This window comes from Ursus americanus, chromosome 23, assembly GCF_024610735.1.
Source record: "Ursus americanus isolate L20-20 chromosome 23, mUrsAme1.1.p, whole genome shotgun sequence".
NCBI lineage: Eukaryota > Metazoa > Chordata > Mammalia > Carnivora > Ursidae > Ursus > Ursus americanus.
This window is the reverse complement of record NC_142149.1, coordinates 14297863-14322866: the sequence shown is the minus strand read 5'-3', so window position 1 is coordinate 14322866 and position 25004 is coordinate 14297863. Positions and strand designations below refer to the sequence as shown.

Here is a 25004-nt window from a genome sequence, read left to right as displayed (position 1 = left end):
CAATGATAAACTGGATTTCATCAAAATTAAAAATGCCTCCTCTTTGAAAGACACTGTCAGGAAAATAAAAAGGCAAATATTCACAATACATAGATGTGAAAACGGATCTAAAGAATTCATATAATTCGTTAGTAAGAAAACAATTTTCAAAGTGGGCAAAGATCTGAACACTTTACAAAAAGAGATATAGTAATGGTCATATGAAAAGAGCGTCAACATCTTTGGTCATCAGAAAAATGTAAATTAGCACCATGACCTATCCCATTAGAACGAGTGACAATACCAAGTGCTGACTAGGATTTGAAATAACCAGAACTCTCGTACGTGGCTGGTGGTAGTGTAAAATGGTATAATCACTTGGGAAAATAGATTGGCAGTTTCTTATAAGGTTAAAGATATATGCTTATCACATGATCTAGTAATTCCATTCCTAGAAGGAATGCAAAGAAATGTCCATAAAAAGACTTCTACACCAACGTTCGTAACAGCTTTATTCATCATAGCCCCAGACTGGAAACAGCCCAAGTTCTGTAAACATGTGGATGGAGAAACAAACTGTGGCATATTCATATAATGAAATCCTACTCAGCAACAAAAAGGCATGGATTACTGATACAATATGGATGAATCTCAAAAACATTAGTTTAAGTGACAGAAGCATGAGAGAGAGTATAAACACAAGAGAGTATAAACCGCATGAATCCATTTACAAGAAAGTCTAAAACAGGCAAAACCATTCTGTAATAACAGAACACGGATCAGTGGTTACCTGAGTTGGAGATTGAAGGGGGCGAGCACTGACTACAAAGAGGCAAGAGAGAAGCATTTTGGAGAGTTGAGAATTTTCTGTGTCTTGATTGTGGGGGAGGTGACACAAATGTACCTATTTGTAAAAACAAACGAACAAACAAAAAACCGGGGAAATGGACACTTAATATGGGTGCCTTTTATTGTGTATAAAGTTGAATTTTATTTTATTTTTTATAAAGTTGGATTTTATTTTATTTTTTAAAGATTTTATTTATTTAACAGAGAAAGAAACAGCGAGAGAGGGAACACAAGCAGGGGGAGTGGGAGAGGGAGAAGCAGGCTTCCCGTTGAGCAGGGAGCCCAAGATGCTCGGATGCGGGGCTCGATCCCAGGACCCTGGGATCATGACCTGAGCCGAAGGCAGACACTTAACGACTGAGACACCCAGGCGCCCCTATAAAGTTGGATTTTTTTTTTTAAAGATTTTATTTATTTATTTGACAGACAGCCAGCGAGAGAGGGAACACAGCAGGGGGAGTGTGAGAGGAAGAAGCAGGCTCCCAGTGGAGGAGCCCGATGTGGGGCTCGATCCCAGAATGCTGGGATCACGCCCCGAGCCGAAGGCAGACGCTTAACGACTGTGCCACCCAGGCGCCCCTATAAAATTGGATTTTAAAAGAGCAACTGCAGAAGAAAAAACCTGATTGTCAGCTGATTGGTCAATGGCCGTATAAAAATATACTAAATGCTTTAAAAAAATTTAACTACACTGAGATACCCTTTTATGCTCATCTATGAAAAGTCTGACAATATCAAGCACTGGTGATGGTATAGGCCAATGCGGGAGTGCAAAGTAGAGCATCCACTTTGGAACGTTATTCCCTATTATCTAGAAAGTTGGATATTGCTACCACGCAGCAATTGTGCTTCTATCTACAGACCCCAAAGGAACTTTTCTGCGCGCACACACACAAGAATATTCGGAGCAGCCTGGTTTGCAATAATGAAAACTGTAGCTATTGTAAACATCCAAAATAAAGAGAACAGATGTGTAAAGATGATGTAATTGTGTACTGGGATGCTACACAGAGTGAACCTGGTTGCATTACTACAATTACTGGCTGCAAACATACAACATGAATGTCACCAATATTATGCAATAAAAAGAGTAAGTCATAGAAGATACATACATATATTCTATTTCTATAAAGCTCAAAGTCAAGCAAAACTAAATAACATATAAATACATGAAGCAAAACTAAAAAAACAAAAAGCAAAAAAACGAAACAAGACAAACTCCAAACTCAGGATGGTGGTTTCCTCTGAGAATGTGGGAGGGAAATGGAATCAGAAGGGGCAAAAGTGACCTTTAAAGTTATCGATGATGCCATTTTTCTAAAAGTGGTGAGCATGTGAATGCTCAATTTATTAATAATTTCCAAACCACACATATACTTTATATGTACTCTTTTGGATGCACAGACATTTCACACTAAAAACTTTAAAAGGGAACGGGGGCGCCTGGGTGGCATAGCGGTTAAGCGTCTGCCTTCGGCTCAGGGCGTGATCCTGGCGATCTGGGATGGAGCCCCACATCAGGCTCTTCTGCTATGAGCCTGCTTCTTCCTCTCCCACTCCCCCTGCTTGTGTTCCCTTTCTCGCTGGCTGTCTCTATCTCTGTCGAATAAATAAATAAAATCTTAAAAAAAAAAAAAACTTTAAAAGGGAAGTATTGTCATGTTGGGCTAAACACAATAAGCCAAACATGTGCCTCCTACAAAGGACACACTAAAAACAAAATAACATAGAAAGGTTAAAAATAAAGCAATGGGCACAGTTATATCAGTAAACACAAACAAAAGAAAGACACAAGTAGCAATGCTCATGTAAGACAAATTAGAATTCAAGGCAAAAAACATGAGTGTTATTTTATACATAGATACATGCAATCCATGATGCAATATTATCAGCCACAAAGTGTTAATGAGATAAATAGCATAGCCTCGAAATATACAAAGCAAGTAACAATAGAAATAATCAGGGAAAACGAGGCGTAATTTTTTATTTTTAAATGTCATATGGTAAAATGAAACCGTGTGGGGGTATAGTTCTATGAATTTTGACAAATACATAAAGTCATGTAACCACCATGATCAAGATACAGAACAGTTCTATCACCCTCAAAAATGCAATCATGCTGCACCTTTGTAGTCAAACGTTCCTGCACCTCCAATTCCTGGAAAATCTTTCATCTGTTTTTGGTTCCTATAGTTTTCTCTTTTCTATAATATCATATAAATGGAATAATACCATCTTTTGAGTCTAGTTTCTTTCACTCAGCATAATGCCTCTGAGATTCTTCCAAGTGTTGCATGTATCAATAGTTCATCCTATTTTATTGCCGAGTAGCATTCAATTGTATGGATGTACAACCATTGCTTAAGATTCACCCAGTGAAGGGCTTCTGGGTAGTTCCACCTTGGAGGCATTATGAATAATGTTATAAACATTTGTGTACCAGATTTTGTGTGAACATAAAATTTCATTTCTCTTGGGTAAGTTAACTTTATAAGAAACTGTCCAAATTCTTTTCCAAAATGTATATACTGTTTTGTATTCCCAAATAGTAATGGAGCAAAGTTCTTGTCGCTTTGCATCCTCCCCAGCATTTCGTACTTGAAACATAATCTTAACACATCACAGTCAGTAACAGTACATACACTTCCAATTAAGTATAAAATAGACATTTGGACAATATGATTACAACACAATTTAGGTTGAATTCATAAATATTTCATGTCAATATTTATACACGATAGTGAAAACATCTTCGTTGCAAGAATCCATGGAACATTTATTTTTATAAGATATTCTTTGAGAAACAGAGTGCGCATGTGTGTGGGGGGGTGGTTATAGAGGGCAGTGAGAGGGAGAGGTAGAGGGGGAGGGAGAGGGAAAGGGGGAGAGAGAATCTCAAGCAGACTCCCAGCTGAGCACAGATTGCTGAACACAGAACCCACTTGAGGCTGGATCTCATGATCATGACCTGAGCTGAAACCAAGAGTTGGATGCTTAACTGACTGAGCCACCCAAGTGCCCTGAGAATCTGCAGAACATCTGCAAAAACAGATCATACTCTAGGCCACAAAGAAAACCTGTATTCATTTCCTAACGTAGAATCTGTACCACAATGTAATAAATGTAAAAAATAATAAAAGATTTAAACCGCAATAAAAATAACTGCAGAGGTCACAAAACATGTCAAAATAACCATTACTTTCGGTCATAGGGGTATTTTTAAACTTAAGACTGTGTAGAAAATAATGAAAATAAGAGCACTATTAAACTACAAGCTCAGGTTGAAATGCTTTTCTTACTACATTTTCCTTATTAAATTAGGAGGAAAAAAGGAAAAGATTTCCCAAAGAGAACACTGAGGGGATTAAGAAAACCCAATATTGTGACTGGTTGCTGTTCTCTCTCCTGGTAAATCAGGCTCTTATAGGGCAGTGCCATATTAGTCTCCATTACAGTTCACCAACATGGGTTTGAGCTGCATGGGTCCACTTTTTTTTCAACAAATATCATACAGCACTGCAAATATATTTTCTCTTCCTTTATGATTCTTTTTTTTTTTTTTTTTTTTTAAAGAGAGAAAGAGGGAGAGGGAGAGAGCGCACAGGGGCAGGGGGAGTGGCAGAGGGAGAAGAGAGAATGACAAGCAGGATCCATGCCCAGGGAGAGCCTCACCTGGGGCAGATCTCACAGCCCGGACATCATGACCTGAGGTGAAATCAAGAGTCCGGTGCTTAACCTGCTGAGCCACCCAGGCACCCATCCTTTATGATTTTCTTAATAACATTTTCTTTTCTCTAGCTTGCTTCATTGTAAAAATACAGCATATAATGTATATAATACACAAAGTATGTGCTCATTGACTGTTTATGTTCTCCATAAGGCTCTGGTCAACAGTAGGCTATTAGTAGTTAAGCTTTGGAGGAGTCATAATTGAGCCAGAAATTTTCCACCAGTGGGTGGTGGCTGCCCCAACACCTCCCTCACCCCCTTCCTTGTTCAAGGGTCAAATGTGAAGAGTGTGCCTGGCGTACAGCAAGAGTTCGGTACTTAGAAGTACTTTTAACTTTCCCAAAGTCAGGCATTCTCTCCTTGGGGCTTCCACAGTTCATAGCTCGTTCATAGCTCTGTTTTAGCATTTATCAAAGCACTGCACTCACCTAAGTTTTCCACATCACAGCAGTCCTTTAAAAGCAATTATTCACCACTCAGAATGTGCCAGGCAACTGACATTATTTCATTTAATCTTCACAACACCTTTTTTGGATATTCCTATTTTCCTCAAATTGAGGAATTTCCTCAAATTCCTTTTTTTTTTAAAAGATTTTATTTATTTATTTGACAGAGAGAGAGAGAGCCAGTGGGAGAGGAAGAAGCAGGCTCCCAGCGGAGGAGCCCGATGTGGGGCTCGATCCCAGGACTCCGGGATCACGCCCTGAGCCGAAGGCAGACGCCCAACCGCTGTGCCACCTAAAATTCCTATTTTCATACAACAAATTCGCCACAAAGTCAGGATCTGGTTGCACGTACTCTACTTTCAAGGACAGGCTCTTTTTACCCAAACAGGTTACTTTCAATTCAGGAACAAGGTTAGACTGTCACCTTTATATGCTGGGCTCCTGGCCAACCTCTTGGCACTGAACATCTCAAAGAAGTGCCTGAGTTGCGTCCTGTTCGTAAACTTTCCTTTGGTGTACTGCACAGAGATGCGCTCATTACAAGCCGGGGACCTACACACGGAAAGAAACCCAGACTCGCGGTCTTTCTTTGACTCCCATCTCTATGGTTGGCATGTGACCACTCTATACTCTGGAGGACTCAAGCGAGAGCAGCCGCTCCTTAGGCTATTTTACAGCACGTGACCGGAAGTTTCACTTGCTATTGGTTAATGCCAGTAAGGCACGCCCAACCGCCTCCCGTCACCTCCTTTAAGTAGAAGCCGGCGGCCCCAGCTCGGTCTTTCGGGAACTGTGAGGCTGAAAAGGTGAGGTGTGTCTGTGCGGGGCCCTGGCGGGTCGGCCCTGGAGCCGGGTGGGTCGCGGGGGGCCTGCAGTGATGACATTCCAAAAAAAAGCACGTGTTAGACTGCTGACGCGGGTGATGCGAACTATAATCTGAGCCGGGCCCCCGGGGTTGCGGCGAGCAGGGAACAGGCTTGCGGGCGCACACTCGCTAACCCACCGCTCTCGTTCTTTCAGGTTCCGCCGGGCCGAGGACGTCGGATCTCCCTGTTCTCCTCCCCTAAGACCTTTCCCCGAAGCCCGTCAATAAAATGGTTTGAACCTAACACCGGTGTTGGGTGTTCTTGCGACGCGCTGCCTTTGAGCCCCCGTTGCGCCTGCGCGTGGCGCCGGGGGTCAGGCTGCAGCGCCAGAGTACGCGCTTGTGCATAACTGGGGCCGGCTGGTTCCCCCGCCGGCGGCCCTTTTAACCGCGAGCTACATGGCGGCACCGGGCTGCAGGGGACGGGAGGTTTTCCGGGGGGTTGCGACGACTCCAGGTTCGGCCTTCGCAGCCAAGGTTGAAGCGCCCTGGAGAGACGTCGGGGATCCTGTAGGCCCGGTTACTCAGTGCTCCGCACGTTCCCGTACCTCTCCTGGAAGTCCTGTCCTCCGTGATCCTCGAGACCTGCGGGTTAACCGCGCCGTGGATGGCCTCTTAAGGGTGGGGGGAACCTAAGTGAGCAGTTTAAGGGCCCCGGGATACTTAACAGGAACTGGTTGCAGTCTTGATTTTGCATGAATTTAACTTACGTGGCTAAGGTGTAGCAGCGACCCACTTAGAAAAACTACCATTGACAGCCAACTGCTTGTATTGTATACTGTGCCAAGCACGGGGATAAAAGCTTTGGACAAATTAGCCCAGTTAGCCTAAACAAGGTCGCTGTAAAGATGAATTAACTTTTATGCATTACTGGGCACATCAGGCACCTAAGTAAATGCACACTCCTTTCCCAGTCCAGATGATTGGTGGTGACAGCCATCTCTCACCTGGTTTAGGTGAGATGTGTGCATCAGTTCTGAGTACAAGGCAGCGCTGCTGAAGGGCAAAGACGGCACAAGGGCAGTGTTGAAACTGCTTTGGCCTGTAATAACTGCAGGGTGCTCCAAGTTAACAGGATTAACGAGGCTATTGAGGGTGTAAGATCCAGCACAGAAACAAGACTGTCCCTCAGGTTTTGAAAATCCGCTGAAGATCACACATGGTGTGGTGAGGATCACCTTGCAATATTAGAAAGCCCATCTGGTGATCACCCAGGAAACGGAAGCTGCTTTGGCAGCTGAGTGCCCAGGCGACCTGTACGCACCCTGTACTCTCCCTACTAACCAAAAAGGATTCAGTAGAAATAACTTGGATGCTTATCTAGTATTTGACATTGAAATATTTATTTTGTGAAACAACGCAAGCGATTGTAAATCCCCACATAACTATTTGATTAAGTGCAATAGGGTAGTCATGTGTAATCTCTTTACACAGTAGTGCATCTAGTCCTTTGCCTTTAGTTATTGCACAAAAATTATAGACCAGTGAACAAGACATGCGGACTGACAGGCAAATCGGCCTACACACTGAGAAATTAGAACAGTACACCAACTGGAATGATCAAATAATTTAAGTCAAATGTTTTAATGGTGCAATTAAAGTAATCAAGGGTTCAAATATACTTTTTCAATATATTAATTTCTTTAAAGTCATGTTCAGGCAAGGTGCTGTTTAAAAAACCACTATTAGCTTTGTCCACAAGATGTAAGTTATCAAAAGTTACCCACGGTAGTTTTGATGTTGAATGCAGCTTTAAACAATAAAAAATTGTGTTTTAAGAGTACTTCTCAAAGCAAATTATACACCAGGGAGCCCCCAAACTTGTAAACTAAAGATTCTGACACAAATGCACAAAATAAGATTGGCAACATTAAAGAAAAGGTCACATGAATTTTTATATAATGTAGTGTTTAATGTTGAGCAGACTTGGTCTCAACTCTCAAAGGTGATAGAGAGTTCTCTGTTTTGGCTGTCAGAAGAGGAAACTGCCCACAACCTCAATATCCTAAACCAGTTAGATTAACAAAGCATTTAGATGTCTATACAAAGCACAGAGCACATAGGAAGTGGCAGATAGAAAGATGTGGCTCTGGCTTTCTGCCCCCATCCCAATCCACTCATGTGCAGTATTTGATATTTTCACATACGCTCATGTCTCAGGAAAACATTGGGAGTTAGAAACCAGGTGATTGTATCTCCTTGGTAGAAAGCTTGGGATGGTTTGATCTCATGGCTTTACCTAATGTTTGCATAAATCCCACTCTCCCCACCCCCAGCTGATCATATGTTAGTGTATGTTCTATGGCTACTTGCTTCCAAAATGCACAATATGAAATAAGTTGCTATGCGTATCTCTTTATCATCAATGAAATGGTTCACAAAATTCCACTCCCCACCCCCCCACACGTTCCCGAATTGACATTCTCCAGGAGTGTGGAGGGCTGTCACCCACAAACTGTAGAAGTGAGAAAACGTTCCATTGTGCACTGGCCGCCTGAGGAAAAGCTTTGGAGGAGTCGAGGCAAGGGGAAAGCCTTCCAGTTGTACCGCTTTGCTCTTAACTGTGCTCTTGCTGCCACAAAAACTGGTAGACTCAAAAAAGCCATGGTGTGAGTCATCTGTAACCTCTGGATCCACTGTGGGGATTCTTCCACAGTCTCCTCTGCTGAGTCAAAGCTTTGCAGCCAGCAGTCCAGACACCAGCTCCTGGACGCATGGAATGACACCTCACAGTGGAATGGGCACCAGCAGGCAGAGGGCAGAAGCTGTGGCACGAGGAGAGGCCAGTGCTCCAGCACGGATGGCAGCCGAGAACCCCACACCTTGAGCTGGGTCTCCTAATACTGGGAAGGTCAGATCTTCACCCATCACAGCTGATCAGCAGCCTCCACAGGTGGGTCTTTGAGGAGGCAGGAAGCAGAGCGGGGGTCCATGGCTGAGTGCATTATAGGGATATAGACATCATCCATGTTTGGCATGACAAAAACTTTCTGTAGAAAGAAATAGCCATGTTGAAGAATGCTTTCTTTTTGCAGGCTGTTACCCTACTCTGTTCTGATAATTTTAGGTTTTAAATAAGTTTTTTTTTTTTTAAGATTTTATTTATTTATTTGACAGACAGCCAGAGAGAGAGAGAACACAAGCAGGGGGAGTGGGAGAGGAAGAAGCAGGCTCACAGTGCAAGAGCCTGATGCGGGGCTCGATCCCATAACGCCGGGATTACACCCTGAGCCGAAGGCAGACGCTTAATAACTGAGCCACCCAGGCGCCCCCTAGATAAGTTTTAAAAGTAGATATGAAACAACTGTTTGTGCACATTCTAAACTAGTTTCTCTGCCCCATTTTTAAAGAGTTCAATCACACCAGCACATGAACACAAGAACCCAGGAAGTCAGCTCTGGGGCAGAAGCAGCCTCTGATCTCATGTACATATGATAAAATTACTTCTGAATTCAAATATATTCAACACTATTACTTTAAGAGAATTGGCTTCACCTGCTCATAGTATTTCCAAATTGCTATATCCAGAACACAAATTCCATGTGAATTTATCCATTTAAATCTTTTTTTTTTTAAAGATTTATTTGACAGAGACAGAGACAGCCAGTGAGAGAGGGAACACAAGCAGGGGGAGTGGGAGAGGAAGAAGCAGGCTCATAGCAGAGGAGCCTGATGTGGGGCTCAATCCCAGAACGCCGGGATCACGCCCTGAGCCGAAGGCTGATGCTTAACCGCTGTGCCACCCAGGCGTCCCTATCCATTTAAATCTTAGCAACAAAATGTAAGCTAATTTTTTTTCACCCAGAACCAAAGCTATATATGAAAGAAATCCTACTATAATGAACATATGAAGAATAATCAATTATTGATAGTAATGGTACTTTGCCTATCCTGTTTGTAAACTAATTTTAGCTAGTGAATTTTGGCAATGGATTCAGTCTCCAGTAATGCCCTCTTACAAAAGCATACACAAAAGCAAAAAAAGGTGGCTATGGGAGGTTGTAGCAATTACCCATCAACTTACCAACTTGCCTCAAAAATACCAGGTGCCAGGGCGCCTGGGTGGCTCAGTCAATTGAGTGTCTGACTCTTGATTTTGACTGAGGTCATGATCTCAGGGTCATGAGCTCTAGCCTCGAGTTGGGCTCTGTGACAGGCTTTGCACTCCGGAGGGAGTCGGCTTGAGAGTCTCTCCCGGTCCCTTTGCCCCTCCCCACACTCTCTAAAATACATAAACATTAAAAACAAAAACAAAAAAAACCCAGGTGCCAACCTCTGCCCCCTTGTCCTTTCTTTGTGCTCCTTGTACCCCAATATCCCTGAAAGCAAGATGACGCACTCTAATGCCTGTTGTAGGATCTAGGGAAAAGGAAAAAAACTAAACTAAAGGCTGTCTTTCCCCTCACCAGGTTCAAAATACTATTCCACTTGGTGACATTACTAAGCGTTCCAGAAATTGGTTTTCAGTTAATGTTAATCCATAGCTTTTAAATACGAATATAAATTTTTAAAGGCAAGAGCTCAAAATAGGCCACTGTAAAAATAGGGGTCTCCTTCAAAAGGTGAAACTCATTTACGAAGTAAATTGTCTGGCAATCCATAACACCTTGAAAGACAACCGTGCCTCGGATATCTGATAGTTCATCCCAGAGCCTCGGCTACATTGCTATTAGCTTTGGTGGCAGAAAGCAGAAGACAGGCTTGGAGAATGAGCTCTGGCTTAGTGAACCCACCTCTGGGGCTTCCTCTGAACTACTTCACAGGGTTCTGAGGATAAGGTTCAGGATTTCCAAAACTGTACCTAAAGTGTTATGCACGTTTGGTCATGATGAGTACTTTCCTGGGATGAGGGCCCATAGCTTTCATTAGATTCTCAAAAGCAGATCCTGACCCAAACGCACTTCAGAACCTCTGTTCTACCCTGAGCTTTGAGACTCTGGTGAAATGCACACCAGGTGACACCACGCATTTACCTGAAACTCTTGTTCCAATTTCTTCTCTATCCAGTCTGTCACATGAACTAAAGTCACTTCTCTCTCTCCAAGTTTTGGCCGAGCTTTCAGCTCCACATATGGTGGCTTCCGGAAACCGTACCTTTTAGAAGAGAAGTAGTAAACAACTACATTTAGATGCAAAGACAGGAAGCAGACAAGTACCAAAAGCAACCACTGTTATTTACCCAGGGCTTCATCCCTTGTAAATGTTCCCTTATCTGAAAATCCCCTCTAAAAATGATTCAAGGCAGCAAACAGGAACTGTAAGCTTCCATGTCCCTGGACCATGTATAGGGCTGTGATGATCTGAGAACAGTTCTGACAAGCTGGGAAATTTAGGAAGCACCACTGGAAAAGTCTGACCTGGGCGTTGTTTTCTGGTTTTTTGTTTTTCCTGAAACGGCAAGGATCTTTCTTGTTTCTATTTTAATAAAGGTAGTATACGTACATTACAAACCCCCCAAAATACACGTGTACAAAGCAGAAAGTGAAAGATACTGCCTCTCTCTGAATCTTACCCCCAAGACAGGACCACTGAGAAGCAGGGTCAATTTTCCCCACACCCTAGTGTGCATATGTAAACAGAGGACATTCTATAATCTGCTGCTTCATTCCATCCCCCAAGCATGCTTATGAAGGCTTCCCAGTGGAGCAGACTGGCATTCAAAACTGTTGGTAAAGGACCCAGACAAGAGACTGTGTGCTACCAAACTACTGAAAAACTTCCATTTGTCACACATCAATGTTTTAAAAATCACAACAAAAATGTCAAATTGCTATCAGCATTTCTAAACACTCTCAAGAGCTATATGTAACGTTATGGATTCATAACAAAAGCGCTGGGTAGAACTACCCCCGAAGCCTTTAATATTATCTTCCGCTAAGCAGTAGCACCTGTAACTGACACCTCTTAGAGCAGAAGAAATGTATCAACTCTCACTATTAAAAACATATTTTTTGTTAGGTTTGGAAGACTGTACAGTAGAATATTAATTAGAGGCTTTTTCCCCCCTCCACTTTTTTCATTTGTTACCAATCACTTTTTTTTTTTACAAAGAAAATATTACTCTCTAAAAATAAAATCTAAAAAGGTATTTTAAAGTTTTTACTGGGAAACACCCGTATCATCCTCAAATGGCTAGTCAATTCAAAAACTGTCTTCTGATCATTCTCATAAACCCTTCTGAATGCCAGGGTTATGAGCCAGCATGATAGTTTCGCTCTGGGACAGAACAGAGCTATCTTTTTCATGCCGACGTGGTTTCTGTTACAATGAAGTCTCCTGCAATCACTGTATACACTTCTATACATTTTAAAGGATCTAGAATGACTATTTTATTTATTTTTTTAAAGATTTTATTTATTTATTTGACAGAGAGAGAGACAGCCAGTGACAGAGGGAACACAAGCAGGGGGAGTGGGAGAGGAAGAAGCAGGCTCCCAGGAGGAGCCTGATGCGGGGCTTGATCCCAGAACACCGGGATCACGCCCTGAGCCGAAGGCAGATGCTTAATGACTGAGCCACCCAGGTGCCCCACCGAATGACAATTTTAAACTGCAATTCACAGACAGTGATTTTCTTCTGCTGGACCCACGAATAATAGGTTATTTCAGTTGTTCTCAATCCTGGCTTAGCCCCCCATGCCCTGGATCCTGGGGGCTGGGTACATCTTTGTTTTTAACAAGTCCCCAGGTGACTGTGATATGCAGATAGGGTTGAGAAACACTTGGTCATTCGATGACAACTCCTTGGATCGACCTCCTACCACAATTACCAAGTGCACAAGCTCTGCCTCCTTAACATTTAGCTCGAACCCAGGGAGTCTTCCCTGAGCACCTTGGCTTCTGCTGAATGTATGCTTCCCCTCCGTAAAGTGCGTAACAGTGGTACCTATTTCTGCAGGATGCTGTGAGGACTGACCAGGTGAAGCAGTTACACCCCAGGCCAGGCAGAGAATAAGAGCTCTACGAATGGCGGCTGTTCTAACTGGGAAAGACTGCTAGAAGGAGTTGGCTTTGAAGGGGAGGAAGACCAAGAAGAGAAACAGTGAAGATGAAGCTTTCAATGTGAATTAACCATTCACAGAAGAAAGCAGAACTGGTATTGCAACGGACATTAAGGTTCCATGAAGAACATCTGAAAGTGCTTCTGCCCAGGAGAAGGTATTTTCCATAAGGTCAGGGGTAGGCAGGCGGGGATATGTATGGTCACGTGACAGGTTGTACGCACCATATTCGGTCAGTCGGGGGAGGTGGAATGTTGACTGCCAGGGTTCCTCGGCATTCTTGTACTTCTACGGTTAGCAGCAGGGGGGTATTGGAGACTTCTTCGATCTTCTTTTTAATGAACTCTGTCTCTGTTGCTTTTTGGAAGTATTTTGACTTGGTAATTTTATCGACAAACCTCATAATCTTACTTGTTCGATGACCTCCAACATACCTTTAAATGAGGGACACAGACAGGTGTTAGTATAAACTTTGCTCCTCCACACACAAAAACTCTGTGGCTCTGCGTTCACCTGACTTTAGACCGGTGTTTCCCAACCGAAGCACTACTGACATTTTGGACTGGCCAATTCTTTGTTGTCAGGGCTGTCCTGTGCACTGTGGGGGGCTTAGCAGCATCCCCGGCCTCAACCTTCTAGATGTCAACAGCATGCTTTGCCAGTCATGCTAATAAAAACGGAGACAACCAGACATTGCTTAATGTCCGCTAGGGGGCAAAATAACCTCCAACTGAGAAACTACTATACACATAAATAATAAATCGTGCTGCATGGATAGGGACATTAAATACAGCAGTTACCTGACTGCCTTTTAGGTGATGTCATATCAACTTTAAGTGGCAACTACTTTTCAAAAGGCTTAGAACTTCTTTCTAAATAAAATTACTAATCAAGCTGGCATGCTGGCAGGCCAAGAAAGCAAGCTTTTGTATCAGGTCATATCTACCATAAGACTGCCCTAAGAAGAGAGGATATTTGCTTTTTAAAATCCTCCAGAGTATCAGAGTGTCAGGAATATATGTGTATGTGTGTAGAGAAAAACAGTCATTCTTAAGACGGTCAAGAGGGTAGATTTCAAATAACACACACAAACTTTAGTACCAACTCCTCAAATGTCTGGATTCCCTATCTTCTTCAAAAGTGAATAGGCTGATATTTTCTTACAAGTGCTTCTGAATCTTTTTTATAATCTTCGTTTCTTCAACTCACTTTAAATAACTAAAAGATTCTTACAAAGAAGCTGTGTAAGCACTCAGATTATGCCATAGTCCAAGTAACAGGCAAAGGGAGTCCCGAAAATGAAGTTCATGATCCAAAAGATCAGCTATGTGACCCACATCTTCAAAACACACCAAAGACATCACCTGAGGGGTTCCAGCCTTGCAGGAAGACCCCAGCAGCGCAACAGAAGTGTGACCGGACATAAGGGCGCAGTGCCCTCCGCCGACACCAGGGGGAGGTGTTGCGTAAGCTGTGCCCAGAAGCACGCCTTTCAATACTCTGTTCATGATTTTCTTATGTGCAAGTGATGAATCACTAAATTCTACCCCTGAAACTAGTAAAACAATATATGCTAACTAACTTGAATTTAAATAAAATCTTTAGAAAATAATAATTTTCTTCAATGGCCCGAGAAAGCCATTCTGATGGGGAACCTTCTTAGCTAAGGAAAGCTATTCGGGTCTTTTTGCTGTGGGGCCTGGGGTTTGAAGCCACTTTGGGTTCTTAATGCAAAAACCATTCACTCAAAGTGACAGAGGAAGAAAGATTACCAGGAAGAGGGGAAACAAACTCACTCCCAACTTGGTACCCTGACCCCTGGAGACCCTAGAAACTGATCCACTCACCCTTCGGCCCCTGGGAGAAGTGGTTTGTCTCCTGCGCTGGGCTCTGGAGCGTCGTCTTCATCAGAGGAGCCGGCACTGGAGGACTCCTCATCGCTGTCCGCCAGACAGTACGCCCTGGGCCTGCAACTGATCAGGGCAGAGTCACCACCACAGCCTGCCCTTCAGGCTCTGCTTAGAAAGAGAACATACAAGCTCCACCGCCACCACCGCTGACATGTCCTCACCCTCCCCAACCCACCTGGAAAAGGAGAGGCCCAATCCAAGGGTCCTCGGATTGGTCAGGCTACCCAGGAGACTCTTCAGCACCAAGTCCCCTGAGAGCAGCACAGAGGACTTGGGCCTCAAGAGTTCCATCTTGTGCATGCGTCAGGACAGGTGGTGGGAGTGTGATGCAGTCCACACAAAATGCAGTGATCTCATCAAGTGCAGCAGTAGCCAAGTGGGAGGGTGAATGGATCAAGAACGATGGTTGCGGGGTGAGGTGACAGCTATGGTGGCGACATGACCTCCTCTCACCCATGACAGGTATGTTCAGGCAAGTCCCTTGACTCTGGCTGAGCTCAACAACTATGATGCTTCCTTAGTCCAGATTCGTTTTGACTCAAGACTTCTTCCTACTGAAACCATGTATCCTATCCCATAACTGCCTTAGCTCCTAAAGGCCACAGAAAAAGCCAACGATCACAGGTGACAAATCTCAAGGGACTCTGGGAAGCAACTGATGGGAGAACCCAGGAAGTTTTCTGGAGAAATACAAATTTAAAAACCATTTTTAAAAAATGAAGTAATACAAAGCCTCATCAATGAGCAAAGTCCCTCATTAATCCTTTCAGGTTGGATACTCTGTGTCCAGAGGCAGGGGGTTGTTACTAGGTCACCAGCAGTGGCAAGAGCCCCTCCATGGCACGGGGCGGGGTGGGGCGGGGTTCTTGGCTGAGCTTCGGCCCCACAAAAGGCAGTTCCCTCCCTGGAGTGTGGCTTTGCTTCAGAGAAGCCCAGAGGCAGGGTCTGTCTCTGAGGTGCAGAGACTTAGCTGGGATGAAGCAAACGAGGGACAGTGTAGTCTCTGACCACTCCTAAGCAACCAAATGGCCCCAAAGCAGAGGCAAGGCCTTGTACTTTTGATAAGGATAAAATTACCGGGACAGGGGAAGGCAGTGGGGCTTAGGTCCTGTCCCTACAGGTGCAATCCCTTTTGGGCTCTTCCTCTGATGCTCACAGGGGGGCAGCCAGCTCTTGGCCAATGGGGGCCAAGGGCACCCAAGGGCGGAGTCCACACATGAGTGCAGAACTGAAGGCCCAGGAGAGGCCCCAGCCATGGAAGGGTTGGGTTGAGATCACCACCCCTGAAACAGGAGCCCGACTGTAAGAAGACCTCGCCAGTGTCCTCCCTGGCAGGACACTGGGATCCTCCTCAACCCCAGCTCTGTAACAGGAGAGCCAGCCGTTTCAGGCAACAGGCTTGAGCGTACAGTTAAAGGGAAACTCCCCCACAGGTACAAAAGCCTCTTGTCCCTGGCCATGGGGACAGTACCTGCCTGACTCTTCCTCCTTCTGTTAGGGTCCTGGCTAGTCCAGCAATGCTTCTGGGCGCTCCGTGGCCGTGAAGCCATTTCAGAGCTCCCTACCATGAGACAGCCCTCACAGAGATCTTCTTTTATATAAAATGTGCACAGCAAAACATTACTCCCAAGAAAGCTCAAATTGGGGTTGAGATGAGGCAAGTCAGGTAGGCAAATCCCCAAAGATAAGACCGCCATCTGACACATCTACTCTCCTTGTCCGTCAGTACAACGCCCGGGCCCCCTTGCTGTCAGACCTAGCGCTATCAGACGAGGCATCCGTGTCCTGACAGCACGGGAGGCCTGCTCCCCTTCCACGCAGCACGAACAGCTGCCTCAAGATCTGGGACTGCAGGGAAGACTGCTGAGCCACCGTCCCTCCTGTCCCCACTGGTATTTGTCATCTGGCAGCCTCCAGACCTGAAGCAAAAGGTGCCAAAGGCTGAGCACTGCAGAGAGCTCTCAGGTTCCCAAATTCATCCTCCGCAGGACAGAGAACACGATAAATTTTGTGGCTTGAAGTGAATAACTTAGACAATGCCGTATCAGTTAAAAGTAGACCGGGCGACATGAAATTCTGATTTTGACCAAATGGTACCTCTATGTGGCCCTCAATACTTAACTAATTAAACGTGTCACTCAGTGTTTGGCTGCCACTCAGTTTCATAACTGAACGTGCACCTAATGATCTCATGATGTCAGCGTGAACTTCGGAGGACGATTCGCTGCATATTCTTATATAAGGTGCTGGAACGTAATAAGCCTAATTTTGTAAAACGCATCTTAGCATCCAGATGAGTATGATATCTTTTCCACCGAAAGGGCTAATTCTAGTTTTGCTGCCCCTGCTAAAAATCTTTTTGGACATGTGCTTGGAGTCAGACACATAAGAAAAAGTGAATTATTTTATCACTGATACTCTGTCTTGGACCAAACATATTATTTCTTGGTCTCATAATCACCATTGCCTCTGAACAACTTCTAGCAATTTCTCCAAGAGCCAATCCATCTACAAAGCAGGATGATTTGCTGATGCTCAGAATAGTTAAAAGAATGTCACAGACTCTGGAGGCAGTTCTAAAAGGCAGCTCCAAAAGAGGCTTTAAGTGAAGGATGCATAACTAGATGGAACAGCCCAGGAGGGTGGCCACACGCGAGAACGTAGTCATCTTCTCTGAGTGAAATCGGCACCATACACCTGCCACAGACACGTGTGTACTCCCACAGAGCTAGACCGAATCGCGGGGTGGGCTGCAGGCACTTGGCTCCCTAAAGTCAGGAGCTTCAGGGTGGTGGTGGCTGCGGGTATACCGTGGACTAGTGACTCAATACGGAGGTTGCAGGGCCCCCCCTGTGGGGACTGGCCCACGGCCCCCAGGCTGCAGTGGTAAAGCACGAACAGACCAAGTGCCTTACAGGAAATGCCCTCCTCCAAAGCCACGGTTCCTGCAGAGAGCAGCGAGCATGCAGATCTCCCCTACTGACTCACTCGGGTCCTCCTCACATCAGTTCCTCAAGTTACGACTGCTGGGCTCGCTACCTGAATTCCACTTTGAGCACCTTTTTGCCCCAAAGTTATGTTAACTACAATATATAACAGGGCAGGCAGCTCTTTGGGAAATAAAGACTAAAGGAAAAATGTCTACAAATAAAAAGTATACACACATTTCGAAGAGAAAGAACTTCATGAGAATAAACCAACACAGATTGCCCTTTCTCACTATCACCCTCAGGCTAATAAGGTGAGGACGTGACAAGCTTTCTACAAGTGGGGCCTCCCACAGGTTGAGTGGCATCGTCTAGAGACTCCCTCAGGGCATGTCATGTGCACCCTTGAAGCGGGACTGAAGGGGGACTGAAAAGCAGCCATGAGACAAAGCGGAGGCCCTGCCACAGCCTACTCTTTGGAGAGATTCACTGTTAAGGAAAACATTGTGGGTTGGTCTCTCCCTGGTATTTAGACTCAGGGGGATTCCGATGTGCTCGTGACTGAGGAAGTGAAGAAGTGGGTTCTAGAATCACTTCTGGGATTAGGCTCTTGGTTATGGATGGGCTTTCAGAGGCTCTTAATATCCCCAGGAAATTGTGAGCCAAAACGGTCCATGTGCAGGCATTTTCAGGAGAAGGATCCAGAGCTCTCGGATTCCCAAAGGGGCAAAAAATAAAAATAAAAATAAAAATAAAAAAACCCAAAAAACCTCAAGGTCCATTTTTCTCCCAAATGAAGTACTTTTGGAATGGCTTTTTTTCCTTGCTCTTAAAATTAAATGACAGCCAATTACCCATCAACATATAACGTAACGCCCTCACAGGAAGAAGCAAAACATTTTATACCAGACTCTACTAAGAAAAAAATGGTATTTCAGAAGTATAATACAAAGTAATACCATCAAATTCCCAAAGCAGAGGATTTTTTTTTCACGCAGTCTGGAAAAGCACTGCTTGCTCAGAAACATGTTCATCCTCTGATCAGCCAGGGTTTATGAACTTGAAATTGTGCCAAGAGAGCCACATGAGTAAGTGTGAACACGGAAGGCCTAAATGGCCAGGATCTCAGGGACCTGACTGTGTTGGGGCCCCACCTACTGCCCAGATGCCCCTTTCCAATGGAGTCCCAGCAGCTCTGTGCTGGCACAGGGCTGTTTCCAGAACGGACTCCTTCTGACTGAAGTTTGCTCTGTCCTTCTGTGTAGTTAGACCTCATTTTCAAGGTTGCTTCTGCCCACGGTGCTTTGTCCTACAGGCTGGGCAGCAGACGCGCAGCTGGGCATGGCAGTGGGGTGGGGGCATCCAGACACAGGAAATTGAGTCTGATTCGAGAACTAGATCAAAACCCCAGCAACTCAGATCAGGGAAGTTGGCAAGACTTTCCCTCCCAGGAAAGCCTCTTATATACTCTGACCTCAATCCTCTTAGGTCTACAAAATGAACCTTTATGTCCAGGAACATGATGAAAGGACAAGCTTCCTAGTGGCGTCACACGGGACCAAACAAGATGCAGCACCTACAGAGTATGAAATGCTACATGGAGAGTTGATAAACACCACTCACCAGAAAATACAATCCACAGATTGCCGAATCCAAACACATTTTAACAAATAGCAGAAAAACAAAAGGAAAATAGCACAGATACAGGTTAGACTGCATACAGGAGGGGAAATTTTCCAATGAGTAAAACAGGAACACTTCATTAAACCAGAATAATCTAAGTAAAAGCACATTCTCAAATGTATGACCCTCCCATCTTCTATGACCGCACGTATGAATATAAGCATTAGGTCAGCATCCTAACTAAGCAAAAATCTTAGAGTCTGTGTGTCTTATATTTGGACCCTGAGAAGGAGGCTCCTTGTGGGGTTTTCCTGTCAATGTACTGTTGATTCCATGCCAAAGGGATAAAGATGTGAGAAGTCGACTCTACTTAGCATTTTTAGTTTGGTCAAAATAATATAATTTAAATTTGTGGTCAGAAGCGGTCATTTTTAAGGTGTATGGGAATGTAAAGTTCCAGCTTACCCATTTTAGGCATCTAAGGGGGAAAAATTAACCTTCATTAAGTATCTCACAAATCTGAAATACTTACTAAATCAGACAAACTCTGGGCAGCAGATGCAATATCTTCTACACAGAGAGGAATTTACTACTAAGCAAGTCAGTATTGTATTATTTAGGGAAAATACATCTCACAACGCTTTAGGAGCACCCTCTTGGCTACAAAATCAATTGTCTTAGTAGAAATAGTTCAGACTCTGTGATTAAAGCAAACAGACCCCCTAAGGACCTTAGCCTTGTCCACACAATGCTGTTTGTGGCTACAAGTGAAAGGAGGAAGTTTCTTGATGATGATTCTCTTCACAGAGCATTTTACTGTGCAGATGAGCCTGCCCTACAGGTCTGAGTCAGCGATGCTTTCTGGGTAATGGATACTGGGCACCTCACTGGCAGCACTGAGGCCACAAGGTGCTGAGCAGAGGTGGGGACTCACAGTCTTCGGGGGATGTAGGTAGGGAACCATTCCCTGAAATCCTCTGTGGTCCGGAAGCACTTGCACGGAAGCTAACTCAACACATCAAAGCTGCTTCTCAAAGACTAGAGGGAGAGGTCAGTTCCCCAGGGCTAGATTAATAAATTCATATGGCCCCTTACCCTTCTTTGCCAATTTCTCCAACCTTCAGGGCTTCAACAAGAGGCTCTTTACCTAGTTTGGTCAAATTCATTTTGGTCTCGAGAGTCATCAGAAAGGACCCATTGTAGGACATTTCCAAATCGATCCAGAGTCCTGGAGAAATGGTGAAAAAACAGAAGTTTTTTTCCCCCCAGAAAAACATGACTATAGATGACAGTATAAAAATTTGTATTTTAAAGTACTGAAGTAGGTATCATATTGAAAGTCTGGAGATTTCTATCGCCTGTGCTACCAATGCATGCAAGGGGAGGTCATGAAAAGAAAAGCCCCGGAAATGGTTCAAGCGTTTGTCAATTTGCCAACATGTGAATATCCATTAAAACAGTGAGCTCAGTGCACCTGTCAGCGCTGGAGGGGTCCTGTTCTTTGGGTTCATTCTCACATTTAGTAAGAAAATACACTCCCAACAGAAGGATGGCTTGTCCCAGGGCGAAGCCAGGACAAAGTCTGCTAATTCCCAGCCAGTTATGAGGCAGAAGAGAGGTGCAGAGATCTCACTGAATGCTGGGCTATTCTTTAAAGACGCACGTGAGAACCACTGCCTTCAAATGATCTCATGTTGGTGGGGGAGTGGAGCACGGGCAATGCTTCAGATTGAGCTCGGCATGATAAGGAGAGGGACACACATTTTTAGCACCCTTTTCTTTCTGGCAATTGCTTAGTAATGGACAAAAGAATTAATGTTCAAGGACCCAGAATCATCCAGATAAAGTGCGGTAACTGCTTTGTACCTTAGTTTAAAACCCCGTTCCTTAGAAAAGATACCGGTGTCGGTGAGATCATATGTAAGAGGCTTTGAGCTTTGTGGAATTTCACTGGGATGGGCCACTGACCAGGAGTCTACAATGCAATCAGGGATCATCTCCCGACCTTCCCCACCAGGATTCTGGGATTTGGGGGTAGAACATGCTACATGTGAGTTTTCAGACTCTGGGTTCCATAACACTTCATGGACTTCCAAGCAAAATGTGATCCTTCAAGTGGGTGTTTAAACGTTCATCAACTTTAGAGATCCTCATAAGATGCATGACAACATCTAAAAGGAAGCAGGAAACTAATCTAAAACCATCGTTGACCCACAGCAGCATTTTCAAGCAATTACAGTAAATAACCCAACCCATATTTGGCCAGCATTTCAGATAAAAGCTCTGCTTAACCTCAAGAGGCTCTAATGGTGTCACCCCTCACTAAAGGCAGAGTCATTCCAATTCTGTTTTCAAACAAATTCTTTTTATCATAATTGAAGGTAACTGTTTTCCACGAATGACATGAAGTGATAACAGGTCAACTGTGATTGTCCGGTTTGTAGCAATTCACAAAACTGCTTTATTTCTTGCTTATGTTAATTCAAAATCATCAGTTAGCTTGCTCTGCAAAGGTACTGTTACTGGAAACGAAGGGTCCATGTGCTTTAAGGAAGACAGGCGTTAATCACTTCCAGTGCAAAGGGGATAGGGCAAAGGCTGGATATGAATAGGCTTTAAGCTCAATACAGATAGAGCATCAACAAAGAAGATATTTATTGCTGTAGCATATCTCCACTTTTTTTTAACTTGAGAATCGATAGGCTCCAACTACCTGGCTGCTATATGTTTTCAGAAATAACTTCTTTTGAAAATCCTGGTCAGGTTCCTAATAAATATTAATAGTATGTAGTGCCTTTGAGGATTGTTCTAATAAAGGCATCAGAATTCTACTTCTTATAAAGTAGAAGGTTTTGTTTGTTTTTTAAATGAGGGGGTGTGGCTATAGCTTAGTGCACCCCTGGCTTACACCCCGGTAACTGGGACGTCCCACCCAGAGACGTGTGAGCCAGCACTCCCTCTGCCAGGAGCTGAAGGGAGGCAGGCAGAGGGAAGATGCATGTGGAGTGCTGTCACATGGACCGGGGCTTGAGCTCCACTGGAAGTTTCTAGACCTCTGTTCACCAGCCTCCTCATGTGCACAAGAGGGACCGCATTGCCTCTTTAGGGGAGGGCTGTGTCCATCCCAGCCAGGGCTCTTCCCTCTCTCTGCTCTCACCAGCCCACTTCCTTACTTCCAGGACTCTTTGCTCCCTCCTAGCTTCCTGCTGTTGCCATGGCAGATGGGGACCAGACCAGAGAAGGCCACTGGGCCGAGGGGGCACTGGGCAGACAGAGCCCTGTCTGGGCTGGGAGGGCACGAAGCATGCACATCTGACCAAGCCTCTGCATGAGAAACAAGGTCTGTTTTCTTCTATCATTGTATATGTTCCAACAGGCCCACCCCCAGGGCCTTGTTCAGCCCCGGTTCTCAGGGAGAATATGAAGGAGTCAAGAATGGCTTGAGAACTTTTAAAAACAGATATAAACTGCAACCATTCCAATAAATCACTATGACATGCTTGCATTTAGATGAGGGTAAGGAGACTATTTTAGCATTAGGTGCAAAGAAAACCTTGCTTCTGTGACAATGATTCAGCGAGCCAAAGAGCACCCTGAACACCCTGGAGCGCACACAACCTGAGCTGAGACCGAGTGGTTATATAATGGGTGAGTCAGGAGACTCCTGCCTCGTATGATTGAAAGATGAAATTCACAGTTCCCAGGGAGGCTGCCTTCCCATTGCAGACAAATGCGTCAACAACGTAAGGATGGGGACACATACTGTTCCACGAGTGGTGTCTTAACTCTGACCAAGCTGAACGCTACCTGTCTAGACGAATGTGGCCACAGAGCTTTTCTTTTGTGCTCCTGACAGACATTAAGACTCTTTCGTGAGGCATTTCATTTAAAATGCTGCTTTCTAGAACCATCTGCTCTTAGTAGGGCTCAAGGACAAAAACCAGAAGTTGAGCAGGGCAAATTTTTAAGCCTTTAAATAGGAGTGAGGCCGTCAGTGCACACAGAGGTTCTCCAGAAAGGCCATGAAAACAAAGGGTCTTGTGTAAGTCTGCTTGGGCTGTTATAACAAAATACTGTACACGGGGAAGCTTAGACAACAGACATTTTTTTCTCACAGCTCTAGAGGCTGGAAGTCCAAGAGCAAGGTGCTGGCCAGTTCAGGTCCTAGTGCGAGCTCTCTTCCTGGCTTGCAGAAGGCCGCCTTCTCACTGCAATGTCCTCACATGGCAGACAGAGAGAGCAAGCTAGCTCTCTGGTCTCTGCTCGTTAAGGGCACTAATCGCATCATGACGACCCCTCCCTCATGAACTCATCTAAACCTAGTCACTTCCCCAAATATCATCACATTGTGGGTTAGTGCTTCAACATTTGAATTTAGGGGGGGAGGGGGGACACAAATGTTCAGTCCATCACAGATCTCCCCTGCACAACGGGTCCCCATGTGACAAGGACGTCCAGGGGTGAAGAGTGGCTGCTGATTACCAAGTCCCTACAAAACCAGCACGTCATTTGGCAACATGGGGAACAAACGGACAATGACAACTTCAGTCAGTTTTCCTGCCAGGACTTGCGAGGAGCTCAGATGGCAGTTTTTCTGCTCTTCATCTGAGGGCAGGATCAGTTACCATCATCACCACTCGGAGGGAGACTGTAGCGAAAGTTACAGCCTGCTCCACCCAAAATGTTCCTCCAGTTCTCAGTGCAAGACATCAGAGCTAACGACATTGAGGCGAATCCCTGCCCCCAGGCACCTGAGGCTCGAAGATGAATAAAGATGGCCAGGCCACCTGGGGCAGACTGCCCGTGGTGCCACGGGAGTTGAGCCCGCCTTAGCGCGTGGCACCAGGGACAGCTAGACTAGAGATCCTTCAGCCTTCCCTGGTGTTCTATTTGATAGACGCCACGGCCTCAGGAACAGTCCAACTGTGGCCCCACAGATCTAGTAATTTTCACTGGGCAGCTCACTATTCCATTACTATTAAAATAGCTAAAAGGCGTCCGTCTCACTGGAGTAGGCTTAACGGGGCACCTGCTGCTTAGAAGGGGTAAGAGAACCCAAAGCCTTGCTCACCTGAGCTTGGCCCTCATGTTATCCGCTCCTCCATTTCTAATTGTAACTATTACTGGTTGATTTTCACTTTGAGAGGCAACATTTGGCACCCAAACAACAAACTTCTTAAAATGGAACATTTAATAATATATTACCAAGAACAGATGTTGGAGTTATAGGTTCTTAGGAAAGCATAGCAGTGATTGTTTTGTTCCTGGAGCCATATTGCTCACTCGAATACCACAGAAACCTAGCATTCCCTGTATGTCAATGTGTCTTTTAGGACAGATGCCATTCTCTGCCTACCTGTAACTGTTCTTGGAAATAGCTCCACCTCTCAAGACTGGTCTAGTCTCAAATCAGTCTCCTCTCTTGCACCCCAACCAAGTTCCACAAAACCGTATTTTTCTCCCTTTCTACAACAAAGTGATTTTCCTTTCTGCAACATGATCTGGTCAGAGTGTGTGGGTCCACTCCTGTCAGCGCTGAGCCCCGCTGTCTGGCCCTGTCACTGGGCTCAGCCCCGCGCTGCTGCTCTCCCAGGTGCTCTTAACAAGGGTGTGGTGGAAGGAACGGGCAGGTCACAGACGGACTCTGGTTCCAGTTTTCTGCAATACTCAGTGGCA

General features: G+C 44.8%; 1 protein-coding gene, 1 long non-coding RNA gene and 2 other non-coding genes across 7 annotated transcripts in view; 3 read left to right on the top strand and 1 right to left on the bottom strand.

Moving 5' to 3' along the window:
• Positions 1-5749: 5749 nt before the first annotated feature.
• On the top strand, positions 5750-6112 carry LOC123803197 (uncharacterized). Its single transcript, XR_006782777.2, has 2 exons — positions 5750-5809; positions 6024-6112. It is a non-coding gene; the product is annotated as an uncharacterized LOC123803197 (long non-coding RNA).
• LOC123803271 (small nucleolar RNA SNORD104) lies at positions 5875-5945 on the top strand. The gene has a single exon (XR_006782806.1). It is a non-coding gene; the product is annotated as a small nucleolar RNA SNORD104 (small nucleolar RNA).
• Positions 6113-6137: 25 nt separating the features above from the next.
• Positions 6138-6271, top strand: LOC123803276 (small nucleolar RNA SNORA76). Its single transcript, XR_006782810.1, has one exon. It is a non-coding gene; the product is annotated as a small nucleolar RNA SNORA76 (small nucleolar RNA).
• Positions 6272-7183: 912 nt separating this feature from the next.
• TEX2 (testis expressed 2) overlaps positions 7184-25004 on the bottom strand; it is a 100686-nt gene continuing 82865 nt past the window's right edge. For all 4 annotated transcript variants that reach the window (XM_045814478.2, XM_087854215.1, XM_045814479.2 and 1 more), the window contains 5 exons: positions 20424-20556; positions 14716-14841; positions 13093-13302; positions 10842-10962; positions 7184-8858 (listed from right to left, as the gene is read on the bottom strand). In XM_045814478.2, coding sequence (XP_045670434.1) covers positions 8736-8858; positions 10842-10962; positions 13093-13302; positions 14716-14841; positions 20424-20556 — 713 coding nt within the window. In that variant the 3' untranslated portion in view covers positions 7184-8735. The remainder of the gene's footprint in view (positions 8859-10841; positions 10963-13092; positions 13303-14715; positions 14842-20423; positions 20557-25004) is intronic.